Source organism: Schistocerca americana, chromosome 1, assembly GCF_021461395.2.
Source record: "Schistocerca americana isolate TAMUIC-IGC-003095 chromosome 1, iqSchAmer2.1, whole genome shotgun sequence".
NCBI classification, from domain to species: domain Eukaryota; kingdom Metazoa; phylum Arthropoda; class Insecta; order Orthoptera; family Acrididae; genus Schistocerca; species Schistocerca americana.
In genome coordinates, this window is record NC_060119.1 from 334,053,028 (window position 1) to 334,080,008 (window position 26,981).

At 43.1% G+C, this 26,981-nt stretch overlaps 1 protein-coding gene across 1 annotated transcript in view; it reads left to right on the top strand.

Annotated features, from left to right (window-relative positions):
* Positions 1 to 26,981, top strand: part of LOC124547742 (cuticlin-4-like) — a 49,123-nt gene that overhangs the window by 14,073 nt on the left and 8,069 nt on the right. The window contains exons 2-4 of the mRNA XM_047125130.1: positions 9,709 to 9,979; positions 22,050 to 22,324; positions 23,211 to 23,591. Of these exons, the coding sequence (XP_046981086.1) occupies positions 9,709 to 9,979; positions 22,050 to 22,324; positions 23,211 to 23,591 (927 nt within the window). The remainder of the gene's footprint in view (positions 1 to 9,708; positions 9,980 to 22,049; positions 22,325 to 23,210; positions 23,592 to 26,981) is intronic.

Genomic DNA, 26,981 nt, shown 5'->3' on the forward strand with positions numbered 1-26,981 from the left:
TGCGGTCTAAGGCGCCTTGTCGCGGTCCGTGCAGCTTTCCCGTCGGAGGTTCGAGTCCTCCCTCGGGCATGGGTGTGTGTGTTGTCCATAGTTTAAATTAGTTAGATTAACTTGTGTGTACGCGTAGGGACCGATGACCTCCGCGGTTTGGTCCCATAAGACCTTACCACAAATTTCCAAATTGTTAGCTCACCACATTACTTCCTACGTCAATCTGAAGATGCCGCGCAAGGATGAAACGTGTCATTGCCAATAAATAGATAAAAACAATTTGCAACCAAGACTTTTTTATTTCAAGTAATAACACTACTCGATTTAGGTAGCTGAACCCTAGAAGATTTCCCAGCTAATAATGCCATGCCTTTGTAAATTCACATACGCACCGCCACATTATGATATAAAATACGTAAGATAACTGGCAACTCTGCCGTTTTGCACGGGAATTTTTTTAGACACAATTGGCCGCATTATGCTGAATTCTCTACATCCAGGAAAAACAATCTAAGACTTGAGGAAGGCCACTGAGACATCACCGAAACGTCAGTTACTTCAGCTGTTTAGGAAATTTAGTGAAGCACACGGTTTTCTTGAAGTGGTATGAACATCTGACATTTCATTAGTCACATCCTTGCTTGTATAATGTGACATAGCCTTAATAAGGGCCTCACTTCGGCGAGGAAGAGTCTCCACAAGTTTCTTAAGATGTTACATATCCACTTGAAGCCGTTCTTTGATGTTAAATATCTCGTAGAACTACCAAACTGCTGGGATGTTGATCGCTACGTTTCACTCGTTGTTCCAGATAGTCTCAGACGTTTTCAAAGGGATATAGATCGCGTGATTAAGCGAGCCAGATGGAGTGCGATAGGTTGCCTGAGCATTCATTATACCAGAAGCGTCTGTGTACCGCCCTATGAACACGGTTGTTGTTCTCTTCTACAGCAAGCGTGTCCACAGCCCTCTCATCAAGACGATATAGAAGACTTGGTCACCGCCAATACTGAAATAGTCTAGTTCATGTTCATGGTAAACCGAATGTGTGATTCCAAGTCATGGCAAGAAAATCGCTCCCAAGTATCACCAAAACAAATCCGACCCAACTACTCCACTCACACACTGCAGGTTAAACGCCTCACCGGATCGTCGGTGGAGTCACCAGCGCGCATCATTTGAACAGATACAAAATATTTACTTGTCGAACCACACTAAGCGTCTCCAATCAACGACTGTCCAGTTTTCGTGGTGTTTGGCCCATTGAAGGAGTTAATGTGCCGCTGTCAGTAATGGAAATTTTGCGAGATACACGCCTCCAAATATCCACTGAATGCTGTTTCCTCCGTAATCTTCACTCCGAATCTCTTCGAGACAGACCTACATTCACTGGCACCATCAGTTCCTGTCGGTTTTGAAACTGATTGTCCGGTACCTATTGAACAGATCTTTTGATGGCCACTGTACTTACGCCGCGTTATGTGACTGCGTGTGGGACACCATGCTTCGTATACAAATTGGACAATACGCTTTGATACATCAACAAATCAGAAACCTTCATTCTCGGTGTTGTTGTGGGCACATCTAAACACGATAACATTTTCTGCAGTTCTGTCACGTTTCCAGGTCGACACATCTTACTGCGCGCATGTAGCCGACTAAAATACACACGTATAAATCTTCGCGGCCATGACCTACGTCGGCTATTGAGATTTATACAACCGCCTGGAACAAGTTTTACACAGTCTAAAGCGTTCCAAAGTGACTAGTGCGCTCTTTTAAGGGCGCGACAGATATTTTATCCAGTGAGATCTTGAGGTAAGACGGTTGCAATGAGAATCGAATAGAAACTAAATTCACTAGCTTCCAAAATGCATAACTACTCTGTGTGCGTAACGACCAAGACTTGCAAAAAAAAAAGATGTGCTATGAAGCCAGTTGCTCGTTTGCACGACCGGGGCAAGATGTGGATTAGTTGAGCCACGGAAATGAGGAAGCACAAGTGTCACTGCTAAGCAGAGGATACAAGCTGTTTGAAGGCCCGAAAGACAAGGGACGTGTGTGCCTACTGGTGTCTCGGTCGCCATCTGGTCCTGGGAGCGCGAGGCGGGTTCTGGGAGCGGCCCGACCCAACCTGGCCAGCAAGTGTCACGTGGGAATGACGCGGCCGCACTCCTCAAGAACAGAGCATCGCCTAGAGCAGCGCCCGCGGCGTTCCAGGGGGAAAAAACAGTGGCCGCGGATGTGATCACACGCCCGTCTGCGTAGCGAGGCTGTTTGGTCGTGCCCGTTCCACTCAAGCCACGGATTAGGACCTAAATACACTGTGAGAAACTCCACATTTTTTTCAAGCGTAGATAAACCTCCAGCGCCGACACTGCCCCCATTCTCCCTGAATCTCTAGGTCGAGTGCCAACTTTGCTTTCCTACCGTTACCCAGTATGTGTCATCAACTATCAAGTAGCTGCTAGAAATCTGATACTAGCACCAGTGCAAATCCGGTCAAATGATAATGAGGACGAGTTGGTCCTCTCCTGAATCCACGCTGTGTTGATTATATGCGACAAATATAGGCAACTAAGTCGTCAGAAACGTCAAGGTTAGGCATGGCCACTGAGGAAATATCCCGTGTTCTGTAGTCCTTCTATGACTCATCTCTGATGCTACGTAAAGACTGTACTCCTATATCTATTTGAATGACACTCAGAAGTGTCTGACACAGGTATCTGCATTCACTGAAATATACGTGTTGAGTTGATAATGATGTGCTACTATCAGTGTAAATCTAAACACAATTATGGAATACCACGGTTGGGAGACTGATTTAATAATACCTAACACTAAATTTCTCTTTATGCTTATACATGCGTTCTGATTTTCCGTATCTTCGCCTTACGCATTGTACATGAAAGTTGTAATGAGTGCAAGAATAAATTCGGAACATTCTTAAATCCCTGCTGCTTTTCTCTAGAGGAAAGTTACCTGTTTTCTTTCATTTCTTACTAGATATCTTACATGACACGACCACATAAGCTAAGTTGGCAGCGTAAATTTGGGAGCGATACTTGAATTTGTTCCATCCTCTTTTTGAGCTACGCTTTTTAGACGAACAGCGTTTAAAAATAGCTCAAATCCAATAACGCTGATTGTTGGTTTGACCTGCCAGAGACTGTCATTGAGACGCTGAAAGAACTGAACTGGCAGACTGTTGAAGAAATACGGAAACTATCCCCAAGAAGTCTACTAACAAAGTTTCAAGAACTGGCTTGAAATGACGACTCTAGGAATATACTACAATCTCATACATACTGCTTCCACAGGCACACTGAACAGATTAGTTGCAGCACGCACAGAGACATTTAAACAATCACTTTCCGTGCACTCGGTACGTCAATGGTACGAGAAAAAGCCCTAATAACAGGTAAAGTAGGGTTACCCTCTGCCCTGCACTTTAAAGTGGTTCGTAGAGTATAGACGTAGATGTATGTGTAGAAACTCTGTCTTAGACCATTTTATGACAGAAAATACGGACTTGTCTCAATATGAAATTACTGATGGTTCTTGTGGTGCTGTTAGGATAGAACGGCACATCAATACAACATAGGACACACTAATACTGGATAACCATTCTGCAGCGCCGTCGCCTTTATTACTCGCTAGAGGGATGTACGAAAACTAGACACGTAAGTTACATTTCGACGAAATAAGGACTGTCTATAAGCTTCTCAGAGTGCAATGTATCAGCAGTGATCAACTATCAAGACATTTTTTGTTTGTTTCATATTTTCTTAACATTCATGAAGTACATCGAACGAGAAATGACTAAAATTGATGTCCTGCGGAAATAGCGAAACGAAATAGTCGTGCCTTGAATGGCAAACGACTCGAGGACGCACTGTGAATAAATTCGTGGCATCAAGTAACCTCATTTTTTCGAATGTCTAAACCGAGAATCGAATTCCACACAAGATCAAAATGTTTCATAATATCTACTTTTGAGTTACATTCATCTTGTGGATATGATGTATCATTGGTATTTTTGACAATTTAAAAAGACGTATCACCATATTAAGCCTTGAGCAGTAGTACAAAATCAGTTTTCACTTGTACACGATCAAAAATTATTTTCTCTTGTGAACTCTTGCCGCAAAATTTGAGAAAGATCACAGCCATAAAGTCAAAGTTGACGGGTTGTGTATAAGTAACGTATTTAACTACTTGAGTAGCTTGACTTTCAAGTTTAGTGCGTGTGAAAGAGCAGTCGTAAGTGTCAACTGAAGTCGGCTATAATGTCCGAAGAACCGGCAACGATTTATTTAGGTTACGTTCTTGCTCCAGCGTTAACTGCCGAAGTTATGTCGTCTTGCTAGCTTCAGGTGTGCCGAGCATTAATTCCCTTAATATAATATGAGACATTCCGGAGGAATATTACAGCACCCACTTTTTAGTTCCCCTTCCAACGGACGCAATTGGGCGAATGCCAGATGGTTGACTGTGCCTGATGCGTATCGCCGCTGTTTAACACGATACAGTCCTGCATGTCACTACCACTTGCTCTCTTGACATAGCTAAATTCTGACGAAAAGTGAGACAGCTACAAATGTTGTATTACATAGACGTAGCAAACGTCATTACTACCAGCACAAGGAAGAGAAGCGAGAATAATTGAAGCTGAGACAGGATTCAGGAGCACAGGATAGAGTTTAGCGCTGTGAAGATATAGAGGTAATTTACAATATGCACAAGAAAGTTGAACAAAGACGTCGAGAAATACAACCTTGAAAAAACTGTGCTAGCATTTTCCTGAACTGGTTTATGGAAATGGCGGAACATTTGTATCATGATGGCTGCGCAGGCAATGGAACACTGAATCCTGGTCCTCTCGAATATGAGTTCAGTGCTTTAACCACAGCACCAAGAAGCTCTGTCGTTATTACGGGTAGGAGAACACAAAACAACGGACAGAAATACAGTTCCTTACGAAGGCGAGTGAATCTCTGATAGAGATGAGGCTACACACAAAATACAAAGTGTAGGATTTTATGTTCAGTGTGCGACCGCAGTTCTCTCCTGTCGCAGTTGTTTTTAATTGTTTTATCGACTGTCTTTCACTATCTCCGTCGTCCATATTTCGAAAGGCTTTTCGATGCCAAACATGGATATGTTGTTAAATTTTGTTTGCAGAACCCTCGATAGAATAAAAAAATCGAAATATTCGTTCCATCTGTCAACGTATCTGAAGTTTTAATTTTACGACGATGTTAATGTATCGTCAGCATAGAAACCGAGCCCACTGAAGATGCAGCGGTATCTCGCTTGGGCACGGGCTACTCTCTCAAATGGCTGTCATTCAAGAGTCCATAGAAACAGAATTTGACAGAAATGCAGGAAGTCTGTGTCCTTTTCACAAATTTCTGTCCGACAACGTAATAAAGATTGCCGAAACTTGACGTAATAAAGATGCTTTGCACAAGATTATAGATCTGATCGACCTGCCCTTTTAATCGTGTTTAAAAATGGCAGCCTGTTGTCAGGTTACCCAGAAATACAACTTCACTCCACAGCAAGAAACGCAGCGCTGAGAAACATCTTTGCCACCGACTCGACATTGGGGCAGCAGCGCTGCTCCACAGACCTTCCCATTTCATTAGAATGAGAGCGGCGACACTGAAACCTTAATAGCACCTGCCGGCCTCTGCTGGGGAACGTAAAAGCGCTCGCATGTTATTACGGCAGCTGCGCTACGCGTAAATCGGGCGCCGCGGCAGTGACACGGGGCGAGCAGTAGCCGCCGCTTTATGGCGCCATATTTTGCCGCTGGTAACGTCCCTGTTTCGAGGTCAGGCCGCGTTGCGGCAAAGGCGATCGCCTCGCCTTCCCCCAGCGTCCGGCTGCGGCGCCATGATCTCGTTTCCTGTAACACGAGAAATCTAGCTTCCCTCCTCTCCATTCCCAATCCGCGAGAGTCGCTGTCACCACAAACGCCTTTTGCCTCTCCTAATCCCATCCCGACAGCTGCAAATCCTCCCCATTAAAATATAAGGCCGCAACACGATTGATACGGCCCTAATCTGTAACGAGACGTCAATGGTGGAAGCTTGGACTGTTATGAGTGTAGGAAACAGAACTTCACTACGGGTGACAGTTCAGGTTTGACAGCACTGACAATGGCTTCGGCGAACAGTCAGACAACTGAAAGCTGAATTTAATTGGTTGCGCTCATATGTGGGTGCTACGAAAATAGTGTATGTTCCACCTTCACCTCTTGCCATCACATCGCGCTAAATATCTGTTGTTTATTTACAGACAATGTAAACATAAAAATTCGTCCTCATTACAACACAAAATCGTTTAACGACAACACGTGTCTAATGGCATGCTGACACGCACTTCTTAGACATACACGAACATAGTTAATCGAGAAATTGATGTACGCGATACTTCGAAATTGACGATTGTAAGCGATTTAAGTAGACGACTGACAGATCTCTCATAGTGTTACTCTGAGAAGAATTGAAATACTTTAGTCTTCCCACCTCCCATCTGAAAGGTTATTATATCTGATTGACATCCAAAGATCCCGTGTTCAGTCGCCAGTACTGCCGAGGATTTTTCCTTGGAGAGAAGACTGAACGGGAATGTGGAGTGGCAAGGCGGGGAGGGCAAGCGGCATTCAGTCTCGTAATACTAGCAGACGAGCTGCGTGAATGACAGTACACTGCAGTACACTGGCGATTGCCATCATGTCCGTGAAGTATTAATCGAAGCCCTTTGTTTAGAGTGACTGGGCGATCTATTGTCTTTCTGTTCTCAGATGTATTCTGGTGTTGCATGCGATCGAACGGGGCACGTGGTTGGCCGAAAAATTCTTGAGCGTTGATCTGTATGGAAATATGGCTCCAGTTCAAACCACGTAAATATCTACCATGCGATAGTGCCAAGGCGACCTTAGTTGTAGTCTGCTAGCAAGACGTGCACATCGAATTAATGCTTTTCAAGACCACAGTGTCCGTCCATCGTCGGGTATCAACGCGTCCCGTGATTGTACGCCACCTGTCTCCGTGCACAGACACTAGTGTCAACGTTCCTTTGCGTGAATTAATCGCCGTGCCGTGAAAATTGTAGTCGATAGTGACACTCGTGTCGGGCATGGGATAAGTAGGTGCAGTGGTTGAGCTATCGATCTTGTGTTTGGGAGGAGGAGGTTTCAAATACTTGGAAAGGTGCTCTCCTTTCAACAAATCACTTCAGACCAGTTCTAGAATGGTTCCTTAACGTAATTCCCCTATTACTTTATTGTTGTTGTTCGCTTTAGTGTCGATGTTACACCAAGTTATAACCTTTCTTTCCTCCAAATGTGTGCGAATGTTGCCGGCCGGTGTGGCCAAGCAGTTAAAGGCGCTACAGTCTGGAACCGCGTGACCGCTACGGTCGCAGGTTCGAATCCTGCCTTAGGCATGGATGTGTGTGATGTCCTTAGGTTAGTTAGGTTTAAGTAGTTCTAAGTTCTAGGGGACTGATGACCTTAGAAGTTAAGTCCCATAGTGCTCAGAGCCATTTGAACCATTTTGTGCGAATGTTATTTATGTATCGTGCGGGGAGAAGACGGTCGTTCTCGTCCGGCACTGTAATGACGAGTGACTGTCTGTTCTTTGGAACATACCGGGTGATCAAAAAGTCAGTATAAATTTGAAAACGGAATAAATCACGAAATAATGTAGATAGAGAGGTACAAATTGACACACATGCTTGGAATGACATGGGGTTTTATTAGAACCAAAAAAATACAAATATTCGAAAATGTCCGACACATGGCACTTCATCCGATCAGAATAGCAATAAATAGCATAACAAAGTAAGACAAAGAAAACATGATGTTCTTTACAGGAAATGCTCAATATGTCCACCATCATTCCTCAACAATAGCTGTAGTCGAGGAATAATGTTGTGAACAGCACTGTAAAGCTTGTCCGGAGTTATGATGAGGCATTGGCGTCGGATGTTGTCATTCAGCATCCCTAGAGAGGTCGGTCGATTACGATACACTTGCGACTTCAGGTAACCCCAAAGCCAATAATCGCACGGACTGAGGTCTGGGGACCTGGGAGGCCAAGAATGACGAAAGTGGTGGCTGAGCACACGATCATCACCAAACGACCCGCGCAAGAGATCTTTCACGCGTCTAGCAATATGGGGTGGAGCGCCATGCTGCATAAACATCGTACGTTCCGGCAGGTGTTTATCAGCCAGGCTGGGGATGATGCGATTTTGTAACTTATCGGCGTACCTCTCACCCGTCACGGTAGCAGTTACAAAACCAGAATCACGCATTTCCTCGAAGAAAAAAGGCCCGATAACGGTAGATTTGGTAAACCCAACCCATCCCGTGACTTTCTCGTCGTGCAATGGAGTTTCCACGACAGTTATAGGATTTTATGTTGCCCAAATTCTGCAGTTGTGGGCGTTGACAGATCCTCGGAGCTTCGTCGGTCCACAACACGTTGCTCAACCAATCGTCATCTTCCACCATCTTTTGAAACGCCCACACCGCAAATGCCCCCCGCTTCACTAAATCGCCAGGTAACAGTTATTGATGCCAATGGATTTTGTACGGATAGCATCGGAGGTTACGCCTAAGTGCCAACCAAGTAGTAGTGTATGGAGTGCCGGTGCGACGTGCGACTGCACGAGCGCTGACTTCCCCGTGCATAGACGAATCCGCAACAGTCTTCATTTCTTCCTGAACTGTCTCAGCAGCATTACGCCTTGTGCTCGGTCGGCCACTACGGGGTCTATCGTCTAAACAACCCGTGGCTTCGAACTTCCCAATCATTCTCGCCACAGCTGCATTTGTCAACGGACCTTTACCCGTTCGAATCCTATGGCGATAGGATCGTAACGCTGAACTAGCACATTCCCCATTCTGATTACAGCTTCACTAAAAGCGCCTTTTCAGGTAACGTCAATATGCTGCGACTGCTGGCGCATCTGATTCTCTCTCTCATTACAGTTCCTTTTATACACGATTGTCATGCGCAGTCACTGAAGTTTTGATGTCCAGCGCCATCTGTCAGACATTTTGTGAACTTTGTTTTTTTTTTTTTGTTCTGATAAAACCCCATGTTATTCCAAGCATGTGTGTCAATTTTTACCTCTCTATCTACATTATTCCGTGGTTTATTAAGTTTTGAAATTTATACTGACTTTTTGATCACCCGGCATATTCAGTTTTAGGTTTGGAGCTAGTTGATCATAGTAACTGGCTTGGTTCTGGAAGTATGACCCGAATCCAAGAACTTGGCTTCTTGGTCTGTTAAAACTGTACAGGGAGCATGGCTGTAAGGTTCCCGGCCAACACTAATTAGTTTCGCCGCGATGTCCTGTTGTTTCCGATCAGTGTAAGACGATCATTAATACCGACAGGAGAGGAATCAACATCACGCTCACCCACAATACAGAGTATAGGATCACCACCTGTCCAGTGTGTTAACCATCTTTTATTTGCTCGTTCATTGGTGTAGCCATTAAGACTGGCCTCTTTCGCTTAGGTGTAAGTAACGTTCGGTTTGTGATTCGTAGCTGCTTGAATTTATCCCGCTATGCTACCTCGCTTTTTCACTAATCATCCTAAGAAGGGGTTGAAGAGGTTGAGGAAGGCAGGTGTGGCGTGCAGAGGCTGCGAGACTGAGGCACGGAGACACGGCCCGTGTGTTGCAGGCGGCTCCGTCGCGCGGCGAGGTGGACTCGGCGTCGCTGCCGCTGGAGCACCGCGCCGTCTACGGGCCGCCGCCCCCGCTGCCAGGGCTGCCCGGGCCGGGCTACGGCGCGCCGCCCCCACTGCCGGGCCTGCCCGGGCCAGACGACCCCTGGCCGCTCGCCACGCCCGACATGCCGCAGATCAAGCACCTCCAGGTGCAGTGCGAGAAGACGCACATGCGCGTCAACATCGAGTTCGACAGGCCCTTCTACGGCATGATCTTCTCTAAAGGTGAGCACTGCCCACTGATCTTTCTGATACGTCACATGTTTTACTGTTTCACAGACCTCAAAATTAACGAAATGACTCTAAAGCGATATTGCCGCATAAAGTCGTAAAACTACCGCATGCTACCGTAGACTATCATAAGTAAGTGTAGACTATGCTAGTTTCGCCCATCCGGTTGGCCGTGCGGTCTAAAGCACTGCTTTCCGGGCGGGAAGGAGCGCCGGTCCCCGGCATGAATCCGCCCGGCGGTTTTGTGTCGAGGTCCGGTGAGCCGGCCAGTCTGTGGATGGTTCCCCTTATTCCGCCTCAGCTACACTATGTCGGCGATTGCTGCGCAAACAAGTTCTCCACGTACGCGTACACCACCATTACTCTACCATGCAAAAATAGAGGTTACACTCGTCTGGTGTGAGACGTTCCCTGGGGGTCCACCGGGGGCCGAACCGCACAATAACCCTGCGTTCGGTGTGGGGTGGCGGAGGGGTGAAGTGGACTGCGATAGTCGTCGTGGGGTTGCGGACCACTGTGGCTGCGGCGGGGACGGAGCCTGTCCGTCGTTTCTAGGTCCCCGGTTAACATAACATAACATAAGATGCTAGTTTCCCTATTAGATTTCCTTGGTTAAGATCGTAATCGCATTACCTATATGTTAGGTGTGTTGTATATCTACCAGGCGTTACCCCACTTTGATCTCTTTGTTTGCGTATATGATCAGTGTCGTACGAGGTTGCTCTAGAACCTTGAAGTGTTGAACTGTCTAGAAACTGAGTTTGGATATAAAAAAAGAGTTCTGCAACCTATGGAACATTTTTGTTTTACATAGTTACCTTCCTGTCTGTTACTTAAAAATAACCAATATTTAAAGCAAAATTGAAATTTTCCTTGTGTATTTCAGGTGTTACTCGAAGATTTGTAATTTGTAATGTGAAACAGAGAGGTGTTTTAGTAAAACTAAAAAAAGGACAGAGTTATCATGTATTGCTGGAAAAAAGAATTAACTCAAAAAAGGCAAAATTAAAAAAAAAAGACAAACATTGCTTCAATACTTCGTCGAGTTTATATCAAACTGGTTATTATCTTGCTAAACAACTTTCGCACGTATCAGTTATAATAGGAAACTCTTGCTTTTCATCATGATGAATAACGTTCTGTTGAGTACAAAATAACAACAATTATTAGGATTTTTTGTGTTTGTGCAACTAACTGTACTTGCATCAAACGTAAACCTTTTGTGTACATAAAAGTGCTGAAGTTACGCGAAGAGCTAATTCTTTTTTATTTGTAAAATGTAGTTAATATTTTGCAAGAATGTAAAATACACAATGGATTAAAGTGAAGTATGTTCGCTTCTAATTATGTGCAAAACAAAGAAACAAAAAACAATGAGAAGTCGTCGGCTCCCAGTTCTTCTCGCACACATTCATTTAGCTTTGTTTCCCCATCAATGCTACCTGTCCTACCGGTGGTCCTACATTTACTTTATCATTTATGTACTGCACCCAAACTACAGAATCGTAGTTTTGGTAGACCGTAGTTACTAAAAAGAATCTACCAAGCAGCTAACAATTTAATCAATACCGGAAGGATGAAGAATGTTAAATTAACGACTACTCAAGGATTAAGACAAAGGTGCAGCGAATCACCCACAATATCTGATTTATACATTGACTATATCGTTGAAGAATGGTAAACAGAAAAACCCCGGGATAAAAGTAAATCATCATGCAACAATAAATACGACTCATACAAAGAAAGACAAAATGTCTTCAGACATCTACATTCAAGATGGTCCTCTTATGCGTGATCAGGCGCATTTTCTCTTATGTTTCGGTGGATATTTACAGTGTCATTTTTGAAATGAGTAACTGGAGCCATCTAGGACAAATGCTGCCCATCACGGCTTTCACTCTCATTATAGACAGGGAGCGTCGGTTTGTTTCCTGCTTCAAACAAAATGATTTTTAAAGCAGAATTTTACATGCCCAAATTAGTCTAGTGAGATATTCGTTTTATCGATATTAACAGGGGCAGTTAAACACGAAGAATGACCAGTAAGTAGCCTTGGCACGCGTTGGCTGCTACCACCAAGTATGAGCGCTGCTGGGTTGCTGTAGGAGCAACGGTCATTCCTCGAGTTTAACTACTCCCGTTAATGCATATAGACAATACTAACATCTCACTAGACTAATTTGGCATCACTCTATCGATTGAGCACGTAAAATTTCGCTTTAAAACCATTTAGTTTGTAATGAAAAACAAACCGACGGCTTCCGTCGCCATTGGGTGTTGCCTGAAAGACTTTATGAGCAGTATTTATTTTGGCCTACTCCAGCTACACAATGCAATAGAAGAAACTGAAACTATCTGTCAAAACACCAGAGAAAATGCGCCTGACGACTATTCGGAGAGACACCCTATATAGACTTGAACAACTGCCGAAGAATACAACTTAGACATTTTTATACTGGTACCAAAAACTAAAGTTTTATCATCTCAGGGAAAATATTCAATTCGTAAAAAATAATATCGACAGAAAACCCAAAGAACAAACCTTTTATTCCAGCCAGCTAGGGACAGATTTAAGTTACTCGAACAATGAAGATCGAGATGAAGAAACCAAGATTCAACGTTTTGAACACATATCTGATACTATAAACAGAACATTGACTAATAAGAAAAGAAAGAGCACCAGAATCAAAATTTATGAAACATGGCAAGATCAACTTTAATGTATGGATTTGAGACTTGGGTATGTACATAGAACTATGGAGGAAGGGCAACATGTGGATTCGATATTCCTGGATTTCCGAAAAGCGTTTGATATGGTTCCATACTGCCGATTGTTAACGAAAGTACGAGTATACGGAATAGATTCCCAGATATGTGAGTGGCTCGAAGGCTCTTTAAGTAACGGAACCCATATGATTTCTCGAAGGCGAGTGTTCATCAGAGACAGTGGTATCATCAGGAATGCCCCAGAGAAGTGTTATAGGACTGCTATTATATTCTGTATACATAAATGATCTGGCGGGCAGGAATAGACAAAATTTATAGTTGGTGTGACGAATTGCAACTAGCCCTAAATATAGAAAAATGTAAGTTAATGCAGATGATTAATAAAAACAAACAGCATTATTTGGTTGCTGCTTGACACAGTCACGTCGATTAAATATCTAGGCGTAATGTTGCAAAGTGATATTAGATGAAACGAGCATGTGAGCATCACGGTAGAGAAGGCGAATTGTCGTCTTCGGTTTACTGGAAGAATTTTAGTAAAATGTAGTTCACCTGTAGAGGAGACCGCGAATGGGACGCTTGTGGGAACTACTCTAGAGTACTACTCGAGTGTTTGGGATCCGTACCAGATCGGATTAAAGACAGACATCGAAGCAATTCAGAGATGGGGTGCTAGATTTGTTGCAGGTAGATTCGAACAACGTGGAAGTGTTCGGAGATGCTCCGGCAACTCAAATGGGAATCACTCGAGGGAAGGCGACGTTTTTTTCGAGGAGCACTATGAGAAAATTTTGAGAACCAGAATCCGAGGCTGACTGCAGAACGATTCTACTGCCGCCAACGTACATGTCGTGTAAAGGCCGTGACGATAAGCTTAGGGAGATTAGGCCTCGCATGGAGGCATGTAGCAGTCGTTTTCTCCTCGGTCGGTTTGCGAATGGAACAGGACATGAAATGACTAGTAGTGGTACAGAGTACCCTCCGCCACGCACCATACGGCGGCTTGTGGAGAAGCAGAAATGAGTTTTCTTAACTACTTAGCTACAGTTACGTGTCATGTTCCATGGATCATGGTTCAAATGGCTCTGGGCACTGTGGGACTTAACGTCTCAGGTCATCAGTCCCCTTGACTTAGAACTACTTAAACCTAACTAACCTAAGGACATCACACACATCCATGCCCGAGGCAGGATTCGAACCTGCGATCATAGCAGCAGCGCGGTTCCGGACTGAAGCGCCTAGAACCGCTCGGTCACAGCGGACGGCAGCCATGGATCATTTGTACGAATAATTATAATGATGCGGTCATATTTGAATATGGCTATTTACTGACCATTTGAATTTTTAAAAATGCAGATGTAAGGTATTAATCCCAACCTACCGCCTTTTTACACATTACAAAAATAGAAACAGTTCTCCTACGGAATTGGAGTTGTCTCGGAGAAACTTTTTCAACTTCAGTGTAGAAAATGCAGTAAATAAACGAGTTTTTTTTACTTTATGTACAAGAGGGCTTGCACTACTAGCTTTAAGATATTTTTGCACTCTCTTGCTTCAAGTCTTGTATTTCACATGTTCGAAAGGTTCTGTTTCTGAATAGGGCCTTGATGTAGTCAGAATGGCGTTAGGGCTTTGCAATAAAGACAGAACGACGAAATAACTTTTATATTAGGAGGAAGACTATTATAAATTTATATCGCACTGTTTACAATGAAATTTTTACAAGCTGTCGTCATTGCTGGCTGGATATGAAACATTCCTCCTTGCTTTATAAAATGTCCATGGATATTGAAAATTTTATTTATGAATAGTACAGACAAAACTACATGACTAGCATATGGACAAGGGAGGAAATGGGTGTTTTAATAGAGCAAAGGTAGGAATTTTACTCCCGTCCATTTTCGTAAACAAACTGTGTGATTTGTGAGGAAAATGCAGTTGAAAACTGGCCTGGTAAGCGCTGCGATCGCAAGTCATGAGGAGTTTGTTCCATGTGATGCATCAGTTCGTTTCTACGCGTGCGGTAACCACGATGTAAACCACATGAAATACACGTCCCTCGTGAGGACGGCTTTGGCGAAATGAGAAGCCCGAGACAAATTATGCGACGTACTGCTCCTCAGATTTACCCGCAGACCTTTATTGACTGACACCGGTAAGTCCTCTGCACTGCTTCACTGTTAAGTTAGTGTAAATAAGGTCTTATGCCTCGATTTTGCGTGCGAGACAGGGCTCCAAATGCCACCGCACCTACACCACTAATGAATGCATTGTAATAACATAGCTATTTCGAGAAAAGATCTGCTATGCGCCTACTGGATTGGGAAACGTATACCACTAAGCGTTCATAGCTAGCTTCTATCAATATCTGCCAACGATCTACATCAAAAATGAAATAAGGATGACAATTAAAAAGAGCGAGAAGGATGTACAAGAACAATGCAGTTCAAGTTACAACGAAGCATTTCTCTGGATAGGTCTACTTCCTACCAGGATTCTAAAAACATCCTTTCCAAGAGATGCTGGAAAACCCGTCTCGCTACGGAAAGCGAGCATATTAGGCTCCGACCACCATCTATTTAGAAGGATTATAGAAAGACTGTCCCATCATCTCCAAGTAGACAAAAGCCTTCTTTCTCTAGATACTGGAAACCGGCTCTGGAATACACAACAGTCAAGGGCATAGCTTACTCACGTGGCCGGGAAATGAGGTGCTATAGACTATCAGATTTTCTCTGAGATAATTTTATTGTTACTGAAGAAAGGAAGTGTCTAAAAAGTGTGTGGATGATGTCATAAAACAAATAAAACGAAAATGAATGCAAAATACTGTTTTTCCCTTTCAAAGTAATTACCTCTAATAACAATATCATTCGAAGTTTGGTGAGAGCTGGAACGGACTGTGATCATACGGATGCTCTTAATAGAAATGGGTAGCACCGAGGCTCATCCCCTGTAAGGATGCTTTGTAGAAAAAATGGATCTCGGTCACGAGTGGCAATGATGGTTACATTTTTTATCCGTGTGGACAGTTTAATTTTCTCTAGCTATTGTTGAAATCAATCTATTTCATTTTAATGAGCTAAACATTCTCTCAATGTGCAAGTAACGCCTATCGTTGTTTTAGCAGACATTGTCGTTTAGATATCGCTAATTTCACGTGCATTTCTAGACTGTAGACACACGTTGTACTGTTCCCCCTTTAAAAGAATTTTCACGAAAGTGCTGTCCCCTGTTAGAAGTAACTTAGTTCTCAAATTCTGCGCAGTTACGTTCGGAACCATATGCTCAGTTAGCTGATAAACGAGAATTCTCCTCTCTGGTCGCCTCCGTAGAGAAAAAGACAAGTGAACGACCTGAGAGAAAACAAAAAGTAGTTTCCTTGTTTCAGATAGCATAGAACAACATTTTCAAATTGTATCGTAATGAAATGAATTTGCCACGCTGGAAGCGTAAAAATTAAACTGAAATACAATATTATCCCCAACGTAGGAGAAATTATACAAGTAGTATCGTTTAGACCTACGTTTAGATTGAAATTCCTCAGATTGACATTGTTTACATTACTTTGACAGAGAGTGAACTGGTAAGCTGAACTGTCAAAGATTATCTGTGAAAATTTATATCCACGTATCACAAAATTACAGATGCTTCGGTTTTACATTTCATACGTTTACATTTTACGGTTTAAAGTTTTTCAGTTAACGATCAGTAGTAAGTTACAAGGTTTGAAACCAATACTTCGCACATATACAAATAAATTACATGAATACCTGCACAGATGCGCTTTTAGGTGTGGCTTCAGGCTTGGAAGCTGGTAAATCCACTTCATCCGATCTAGATCTACAGCGACTGCGTAAGTCTATAGCAAAATTTAAATGCTCGTAAATTCACAAAAATTAATAAAACTTATTTCTTTCTGGTATTTAAGGCACTTAATGAGATCAAATACAAGAAGGTTGGTCGTGAATGCTAGTTGCATGCAACAACGGCTGATCAAATTTATATTCAAACAAAAGGCAATCACGCAGTGCCAGTGAGAATAATGTAACGTAAGCGCTAAGCTCACGGAAAGATGCAAATTACTTCATATAATTAAATTCTACGCGCTACAACTAGTTCTAAACCTCAACGTAGCTAAACGAAAATTTCCAATCAATCTAGAATTTGTTAGGATAGAGATAAAAAGTTTTGTCAACTTGCGTGTCGAATCCAGGCGGGCTAGTTCTTTGGATCTTGGTGTTCCATCTCTGGCTTTTATATTCCTGGTCATCGTTCAGATCCGCGATGTACATGTACAAAATAGATTAGTTATTTGTCCAAGAAAATATGTGCACTGTTAATAGCTAAAATTACAGTAATAGCTAATTGAAAGTCTGTTGGAGATAATGTATCCATGTGTCCTTTCCAGAGGTCGCCGCTTCTAATGTTCCTCCATAAGAAACAATGAAAAAAAATTATTATTATTATACTTCATGTGGCCGGCTGATTTACATCGTTTGTCGGTTACCGTGTCACCTCTTAAATGCGGAAAAACACTAGAATGTGACTCTTTACTTCCGTTGCTACTTTCAGTTTGCTCTGAAAACACAGAATTCTAGGTGATTAGTTATGGTAACTAATTAACAGATAAAGAGTTGAATTAACCTTTTTGCTTTTATTATTTGATCACTTGAGTACTGTAGGACTAGACATGTGCTCATATATTAATGATAAGTAATTGTGCCGATAGTAATATCGGTTGATGGCAAGATGTAAGAGTTTTACGTAAGTGCGTCTAATTCTATTAGCTGATGAACGAGAACTGTACACTATTGTATTGTCTCCATCTCTGCAGAGAGGAAGGCAATTGAACGACTAGTTAGCAAAAAATACTTCTCTGCTTTGCTATAGATCACAGAGGACAACATCTACAAATTATATCGTAATAAAATGAACTTGTTACGCTGGAGGTATAAAGAACGAAACTCAGATACCGTAGCAAACGTTACCTTTATTCCGAATTCGAACTTTTATTATTATCTGCGCCAGATTTGCGACGTGTGCATATCTTGTATCGCTTCGGTTGGGTTACGGACGACAAGATTGTCAAATAAACCATACGGTTGTGCTTAATTTTGCACTGCTCTTTACTCAGTGATTTTTTCGTATTGCGATAAAGACACATTTATTAGTGAAAGGCACAATTTTTAACCCGTTTCTCAGTTATTATGTATGGTGACACTCCATAATTACAGGAAACGAGAGAGGCCACCGAGACAGAGCTTTCACGGTGCATTTCTAAATCTTATTTGAGTTTAACGTTCTTAAAACTTTGTCGACCTACTAAACGTCGGTTTTGTCGGTGATGCTTCGAAAGTTGCTTGCATAGGCCTTTAACGCAGCCGTGTTCCGCTTACATCTCATTTAGCGCGGCCCTCTTGTACAGTGTCCGGAGAGTTGTTTCGGACAGGCATTTGGCCTCCCGGCTTTCCCGTGCGCCACTGGTGAAAGTGGCCGGCTCGGTACAGGCGAGAAGGAGGCGTAGCGGTACTATACGAAAAAACAGTTTGACTCCCAACAAGTGTTTACCCCAGACAAGCTACTTGGAATTTATGTCACCAAGAGCCTAACGCATTTTACTTCTGAGACTTTCTAAATAACATTTAAGTTTATGACTAAGGAAACTATGTCCGATTATAGGCTACGTGTCGGTCGAGAACTGGCGCCAAACCATATGTGGAGAGGGAGCTACCACTGCGCGACTCTGCCAGAATCGTGATGACAACTTTTATAAATTCTCTGATGCAATAAGCAAAACTCAAAAAAAAAAAAAAAAAAAAAAAAAAAAAAAAAAAAAAAAAATATCAAAACGGCTGTAATCCTAATGTAAAAGTGCATTTTATGAAAGTACTTAAAAAGAACTAAACGGAAATTGACATCTTAAGCAAAGTATATCGAAATTTAGAGCAACAACAAAGCCATTTGAACTGATAGGTTGGTATCAATACATCAGTGCTTTACTAGGTATGGCTCTCTTGGAGATGGTATACTCATGCCTTTCTCCTATCTTTAAACCGACTTATCTGTCCGGTTGCAAAAGGTGACGTACAGGTTCATGCACGGTGCAACTTGTCATTTGCACAAACACAGATCACTGCCCGACACGAAAGAAGCGATAAATGACAGATAAAATACAACCAACAATCGAGGATTGAACCCTGAACATTTCGATCTGTAGGCAACATAGATACAATTAACTACCAAGCAACAATATGTACTGAAATTTTATTCTGGACACGGTTTTACAATAATAGAGGTGATTATCAATCCGTGAGTTAGGAACATTCCGAAAATGTCACGTTCGTTTCACACTGTAATTCTACTTAGGACGTGAGTGAAACAAGTAAATATAATAATCAAGTACTGAAGAGGTTCATATCAGTTTGAAGGTGCTGACATTTCACATTCAAATAAATGACTAAGCCCTGGTTCTCCGACAGTCGCGCTCTAGGGCGCTGCAGTCATGGACTGTGCAGCTGGTCCCGGCGGAGGTTCGAGTCGTCCCTCGGGCATGGGTGTGTGTGTTTGTCCTTAGGATAATTTAGGTTAAGTAGTGTGTAAGCTTAGGGACTGATGACCTTAGCAGTTAAGTCCCATATGATTTCACACACATTTGAACATTTTCCGACAGTCGATCGCGTATGGAGCTACATTCAATAGCACACGCAACTGGTAATGATGGATGCTGCCTTTCGCTAGCTTGACCTGCAACTAATAGATAGAAAGGGGAACTGGAAGTTTTAGTCCACACTTAGATCTCATTTGGTTAATCCACATACGGTACACAAATTTCATAGAAGACTTCTACTGTGTGTGGAAAATAGAATCTATAAATCTTCATTTGTTTATGAGGTCGTTTCGTTTCTCACTGCATGAACTGTCTGTCTTATTGATATCGGCAGATATTTAAGAGCAAAGTACATTAAGCCGAAAGAAAGGTGACTGATTTAGTACTTAGAATTTATAAGAAGCCGAGTTCCTTATCGCTTCTACCACAGTGGCGAACAGGAAACGTATTTACTGGATTCTATTGTTTAGTATTTAGTGTAGAGTTATTTCGTTGACATGAGACAAAAATCTAGTTGTATACAAAGAGAATAGTGGTTTTTAAAACAATAAATATTAGATTAGCGTTGAACGTCACATAGATGCCTGGGTCGTTAGGAACAGGAAGGAAAATCTGATTAAAGAAGAGCAAGAGAAGAAAGTGAAATCAGCTGAGGTACTGCAGAGGAACTATTTTGCCATTCGTCGTAAAAAGTTCACGTAAATCACGGAAAGTATAAATCATGATAATTGGCTGGAAAACTGAACCCCGTTTCCGACTGAATGTTAATCCACTCCACCACACAGCTCGGAAAGAGCGGCCACGTAGTCAACCAATATTTAGAAATAAAATGCTAGATGAGTGCAAATGTTTTTAATGTAACTTATAATGAAGCGTGAGGAACCTCTTTTTAGAAACCAAGCAGTATTTCATAATCCAGACAAGTGCAGGTAAAATAAAAAGACAAACGGTAAATATGAATTCAAATGTCCTTGCACACACACACACACACACACACACACACACACACACACACACACATTACGTGGCACCGCAAACAACTTATTCCATGTTCTCATTTTCCAGATCACAAGATAGTCGAAGCACTCGACCCTTTTATACTGTGGGCAGACGACACAAAGTACAGCAATCACTCTTATTGTAAGCCTCGTGTTGTCAACGCCTGCGTGCCTAGTGAAGAGAGAAATATCTCGATTTGTTGCCTACTAACGAACGGCGGATGCATTAGAAACACAGTCAAGAACAGACATTAACTGCTTTATACAGGGTTATTACAAATGATTGAAGCGATTTCACAGCTCTACAATAACTTTATTATTTGAGATATTTTCACAATGCTTTGCACACACATACAAAAACTCAAAAAGTTTTTTTAGGCATTCACAAATGTTCGGTATGTTCCCCTTTAGTGATTCGGGAGACATCAAGCCGATAATCAAGTTCCTCCCACACTCGGCGCAGCATGTCCCCATCAATGAGTTCGAAAGCATCGTTGATGCGAGCTCGCAGTTCTGGCACGTTTCTTGGTAGAGGAGGTTTAAACACTGGGTCTTTCACATAACCCCACAGAAAGAAATCGCATGCGGTTAAGTTGGGAGAACGTGGAGGCCATGACATGAATTGCTGATCATGATCTCCACCACGACCGATCCATCGGTTTTCCAATCTCCTGTTTAAGAAATGCCGAACATCATAATGGAAGTGCGGTGGAGCACCATCCTGTTGAAAGATGAAGTCGGCGCTGTCGGTCTCCAGTTGTGGCATGAACCAATTTTCCAGCATGTCCAGATACACGTGTCCTGTAACGTTTTTTTCGCAGAGGAAAAAGGGGCCGCAAACTTTAAACCGTGAGATTGCACAAAACACGTTAACTTTTGGTGAATTGCGAATTTGCTGCACGAATGCGTGAGGATTCTCTACCGCCCAGATTCGCACATTGTGTCTGTTCACTTCACCATTAAGAAAAAAATGTTGCTTCATCACTGAAAACAAGTTTCGCACTGAACGCATCCTCTCCCATGAGCTGTTGCAACCGCGCCGAAAATTCAAAGCGTTTGACTTTGTCCTCGGGTGTCAGGGCTTGTAGCAATTGTAAACGGTAATGCTTCTGCTTTAGCCTTTTCCGTAAGATTTTCCAAACCGTCGGCTGTGGTACGTTTAGCTCCCTGCTTGCTTTATTCGTCGACTTCCGCGGGCTACGCGTGAAACTTGCCCGCACGCGTTCAACCGTTTCTTCGCTCACTGCAGGCCGACCCGTTTATTTCCCCTTACAGAGGCATCCAGAAGCTTTAAACTGCGCATACCATCGCCGAATGAAGTCAGCAGTTGGTGGACCTTTGTTGAACTTCGTCCTGAAGTGTCGTTGCACTGTTATGACTGACAGATTTGAGTGCATTTCAAGCACGACATACGCTTTCTCGGCTCCTGTCGCCATTTTGTCTCACTGCGCTCTCGAGCGCTCTGGCGGCAGAAACCTGAAGTGCGGCTTCAGCCAAACAAAACTAGTTTTTCTACGTATCTGTAGTGTGTCGTGACCATATGTCAATGAATGGAGCTACAGTGAATTTATGAAATCGCTTCAATCATTTGTAATAGCCCTGTACGGAGCAGCTGTGTTCAGAACGAACTGACCCTTTAAAGACCGACAAAATAAACTGAAAACCCCATGTTCGTTGGGCGTATACCACGCAAAAGGCGTTAAGTGATGGACTTTGTGTTGCTACGCAGGTTTCTACAGCGACCCTCACTGCGTTCACCTCAAGCCGGGCACCGGCCACCTGAGCGCCACGTTCGAGATCTTCCTCAACAGCTGCGGCATGTCCTCGTCGGCGAACCACGGCGGCGGCGGCTACGGTGGGCCGACGCCCAGCGGCAGCTACGTCGAGAACACCATCATCATCCAGTACGACCCTTACGTACAGGAGGTGTGGGACCAGGCGCGCAAGCTGCGCTGCACGTGGTACGACTTCTACGAGAAGGCCGTCACCTTCAGGCCCTTCCAGGTCAGTTCGGCAGTCTTCTCAAGCTGTTCATCGGTATATCTTGCAGCAAATCGCACATTCGCAGTAGAATGTGGAGTAACTCTTGGAACATGCGTAGTCTTCTTAAGCTTTCCGTCCCGATTGGAATCACCATTCTCAGAACACCTTTTCCGGGAAGGAACTGTGCACGGGCGTGAGTCGTGCTTGGGTAGCTCAGTTGGTAGAGCACTTGCCTGCGAAAGGCAAAGGTCCCGAGTTCGAGTCTCGGTCGGGCACACAGTTTTAGTCTGCCAGGAAGTTTCATATCAGCGCACACTCCGCTGCAGAGTGAAAATCACATTCTGGAAACATTCCCCAGGCTGTGGCTAGGCCATGTCTCCGCAATATCCTTTCTTTCAGGAGTGCTAGTTCTGCAAGGTTCGCAGGAGAGCTTCTGAAAAGTTTGGAAGGTAGGAGACGAGATACTGGCAGAAGTAAAGCTGTGAGGACCGGGCGTGAGTCGTGCTTCGGTAGCTCAGATGGTAGAGCACTTGCCCGCGAAAGGCAAAGGTCCCGAGTTCGAGTCTCGGTTGGGCACACAGTTTTAATCTGCCAGGAAGTTTCAATCTGTCTAATGGTTTAAATGCCCTGCTGTGGTGGTTAAAACTATGAGAAACAAACGAAATGGCACCTTTTCATAGCACAGTACAACATTTTCTTTTTCGCAGTATGTTCTAACAGAAAACTTGCACAATGTTCCTTAAAAAATATATGTGTAGCCTGTGTCCATATGAGTGTTTATTAGAAGATCATGTAAAAATTTGAAGTAAATCGGTCAAACATTTTTCGAGGTTTTTGGTAACAGTGTTAAACAACACCTTGTCTTTATATAGTAGGATAGATTTTTATTGTTTTCTGGTCTTTGCAGGTTGATATGCTGCACGCCGTGACAGCCAACTTCCTGGGCGACAATCTGCAGTGCTGGATGCAGATCCAGGTAGGAAAGGGCCCATGGGCATCAGAGGTGTCTGGTATCGTCAAGATCGGCCAGACCATGACCATGGTGCTGGCCATCAAGGACGACGAGAACAAGTTCGACATGCTGGTGCGCAACTGCGTGGCCCACGACGGCAAACGCGCGCCCATCCAGCTGGTGGATCAGTACGGCTGCGTCGTCAGGCCCAAGATCATGTCGCGCTTCCAGAAAATCAAGAACTTCGGCCCGTCCGCCTCTGTCGTCTCCTTCGCCTACTTCCAGGCCTTCAAGTTCCCAGACTCCATGAACGTGCACTTCCAGTGCGTCATACAGGTGGGTAATACGGCAGTATCTGATGGCACTTCAGTCGCTTTCGACAGCTGTAAACGCTATAATATGTAGCCATACAGAGTTACAGTGACATGTAACGAAATATTTAACAACTGGACATTTATAGGCGATCCACGGTGTAACGAATACAGTTGCGACACTCTTGCTCATTTTTATTTTACACTGCGATAGAAGCGCGCCAAACAGTGAATAAGCTACACTGTTGAATGCAGATAGTACCATTTATTTCGATTCGTAACGTAGTTTGCACAAAAAAGAGCATTTGTACATATGTAGTATAATAAATTACACAAATAACAGATAGAAGATATGGCATTTTCATGCTATGGACAACCAAAAGGTCACAAGCGATATGAATGAGCACATTACAGTATTGTTTAGTTTCCATTTTATTGTTACGTACAGACGATTGCTGAAGAATAGCGTTACTTTGTAAGAATAAGAAATAAATAGCAAACAGCAGAAGCTACGATGAATTGCAGAAAGACCTCATATATTTACATAATAACACGGCGTTTTGTGGAAAAAATACAGCTTATGAATGCGTAAAATACCTACATCATTTAGTGTTCAGATAAGCCACCGTTACTGTAGATGAAGAGAAACGAACTCAAGACGAACCTGTCCAACAACTGCTGTTACATTATAGCCACAATCGGCACAATTTTTCAGTATAGCTGTCTTTTGAAGAAGAGGTAATTATATTAAACAAATATTCGTAAAATGTATACTCGAGTGGACGGCAACAATGAATAAATCTTTAGACTTCTTGTAAAATTATTTTGTGTCAAAGAAAGTGCCCGTCCTAAGAATAGTAAGCAACAGAAACATACTCTTCTTAAGGATGAAATGCTGTGTTTGTATTGCCTTGTTTTCAGTGAAATAAGTTCCAATTATACGTAATTTCGAGAGTATTTCCTTTAAAGAGAATACAGCTTATGTCATTTCATTCATGAGTTTGGGGTCTATTTACATTTATTTTGTGATTCTTCAGATCCTTGGGGTGTCTTTTTAAAGCTTGTGTCCCAAAAATAGCATAACTATTTCGGAAATTAAGCAAAAAAGTTAAAAACAGACATTAGGCAGTACTGGACTCAGTACTGCTTGTTGTGTACCGAAACCTCTGTTCACAGAACGATGTAACATCGATGAGGTGGCGCAGATAAGTGGCGAATTCGACCATGTAGAATAGATTGGACATGACCAGTAGTGTGATCAGCGCGTTCGTTTGTTTTAACAAGCTTCGATACTTATTGAGGTATCTCAAGAGCTCAGTATGCATTAACTTAATTGTCACGACGGCTAGGATTATTTCCTGAATCAGTGTCACGTTTTGCAATGTGAAACACTATCGTGACATACTCGATTGCCACGGGGGGTGGCCGTGCGGCCTCAGGCACCTTGGCACGATTCGAGCGGTTCCCCCCACCCCTCCCCCTCCGCCCGTCGGAGGTTCGAGTTCTCCCTCGGGACGTTTACATTATACTCGTATTAAATAGTGAGTAACCCCAGGGACCAGTGACCTCAGCAGTTTGGTCCCATAGGAACTTACCACAAATTTCCATATTCTGCTATGTAGGACGGTCATTCTTGCGAAGGTATCAAGCATGTAATGAACCTCAGGACCGACTTTTTCAAAATCTGTTGCAAGTTTAATCGAATATACCTATAATAACATGTTACTTTTGTAGGGTTATTACTACTGATTCTCTGAACATTACATGTGCACATGCGCATAAACGACGCAAGCAAAATATTTTCTTCCGATAACACAAACGAGCCCTCTCTGGGTAACACTTTTACGCTAAAGTTTTTTCGGTGTTTTTAGAATGACATTGCCGAGGTATGGGAACACTTTTAGAGACAAAATTGTGGCGACATCTGTGCAAAACAAATCTGTTCATACACTGAGCGTAGATAACTCGGGGAGCTTAAATGGAAGAAGAAGAAGAAGAAGAAGAAGAAGACGTAGTTCTCGCCCAACCCTGTTGGTAAAAAAATTCAGTGAACCTTTATTCGGGCAGCGCCAGTGCGAACACCAGACATCTGGGCCGGGATCATGAGGATAAGATACGGGAGATTATGGCATGTAGAGAGGCGTTCAGCCAGTTATTTTCCCCTCGCTCAATATACCTTGTACCAAGGTCGTTATTCGAACCCGGGTAACCTGCTCACTAGATATGTTAACCACTACGCCACCCTGGCACAGTGGCATTACACAACTGCACGGACTATCCTAGCATACTTCCCTGCTCAGTCCAAACTGGGAGTTGAAAATGTCTCTGGAACCATACAGCTTCATTTGATCAAAGCAGCTATGCCTGGGTTTCCAGCAGTATCCCCCACTTAGTTTGATGCTGAGGTGCTTTTGCAGTACAGTTGGAGAGTTCTGCAATGATGATCGAGTTTAGAAGAAATACCAAGTGGGCTGAAGAGTGAATGGGAATTTGGACTGAGGAGGGAGTCGTGCTAGGATAGTCTGTGCAGTTTTGCAAATCCACTGTGCCAGGGTGGCGTAGTGCTTAGCGCATCCGCCTAGTGAGCAGGAGACCCGGGATCGAATTCTGACCTTGGTACAAATTTTCATTCGCCGCTGCAGTCTGCATACATAGAACATTAGTGCAGTAATTTTATGTATATAGTATTTGCATTTTCTCTTCGTTGGCGTACGCTGTACTCATACAAAGCTTCAACTGAAGGTTGACTGAATGACTGGGCTGCAACTTCTTCGTTTCCCGATGTTTACTGTGGACTCCAGCAACTGAACAAGTTACATCACCGCGGACGGTGAAGTGTGTGCTAGTGCAGGACAGTCAAATGAAATTTTGTGTTACGTATTTAATGATTTCGTGTTTACGTGAATGATACATTGTAATACGTTTCTGAACACGTTTTCAGGAGAGGAAGTGCATTACCGAAAAAAATAGGGTGCTGTTTAAAAATACGTACTGCTCTTCAGATATTCATTACAAACAAAGTTACGAGAAAGGCAATCATGCTGGTTAATGTGCCTTGTAGGTAAACAACAAATGCTGATACATTTTTGATTTTGCTTTTCGACAAAAGGGTTTTGCTATTCGGAATGGCAGTATAAACGGGACGTCCTGTACATACTATCTGACCAAAACTATTCGGGCACCCTTATGCAATGCGGAATTCACCACTAGATGTGACCTGAGCCGAACTCGCCACTATAAAAGAAGGTGAGAAGTGTTGTCAGAAGAGAAGCAGCAACAACACAAACAGGATAGCTTAGTGGCTTCAAATGGAGACTAGTCACTGGATGCCACCTGAGTAACAAATCAATGAGAGACATTACAATGCTTAAAGCTGCCCACGTCGACAGTTGGTGATGTGACTATGAACTGGAAA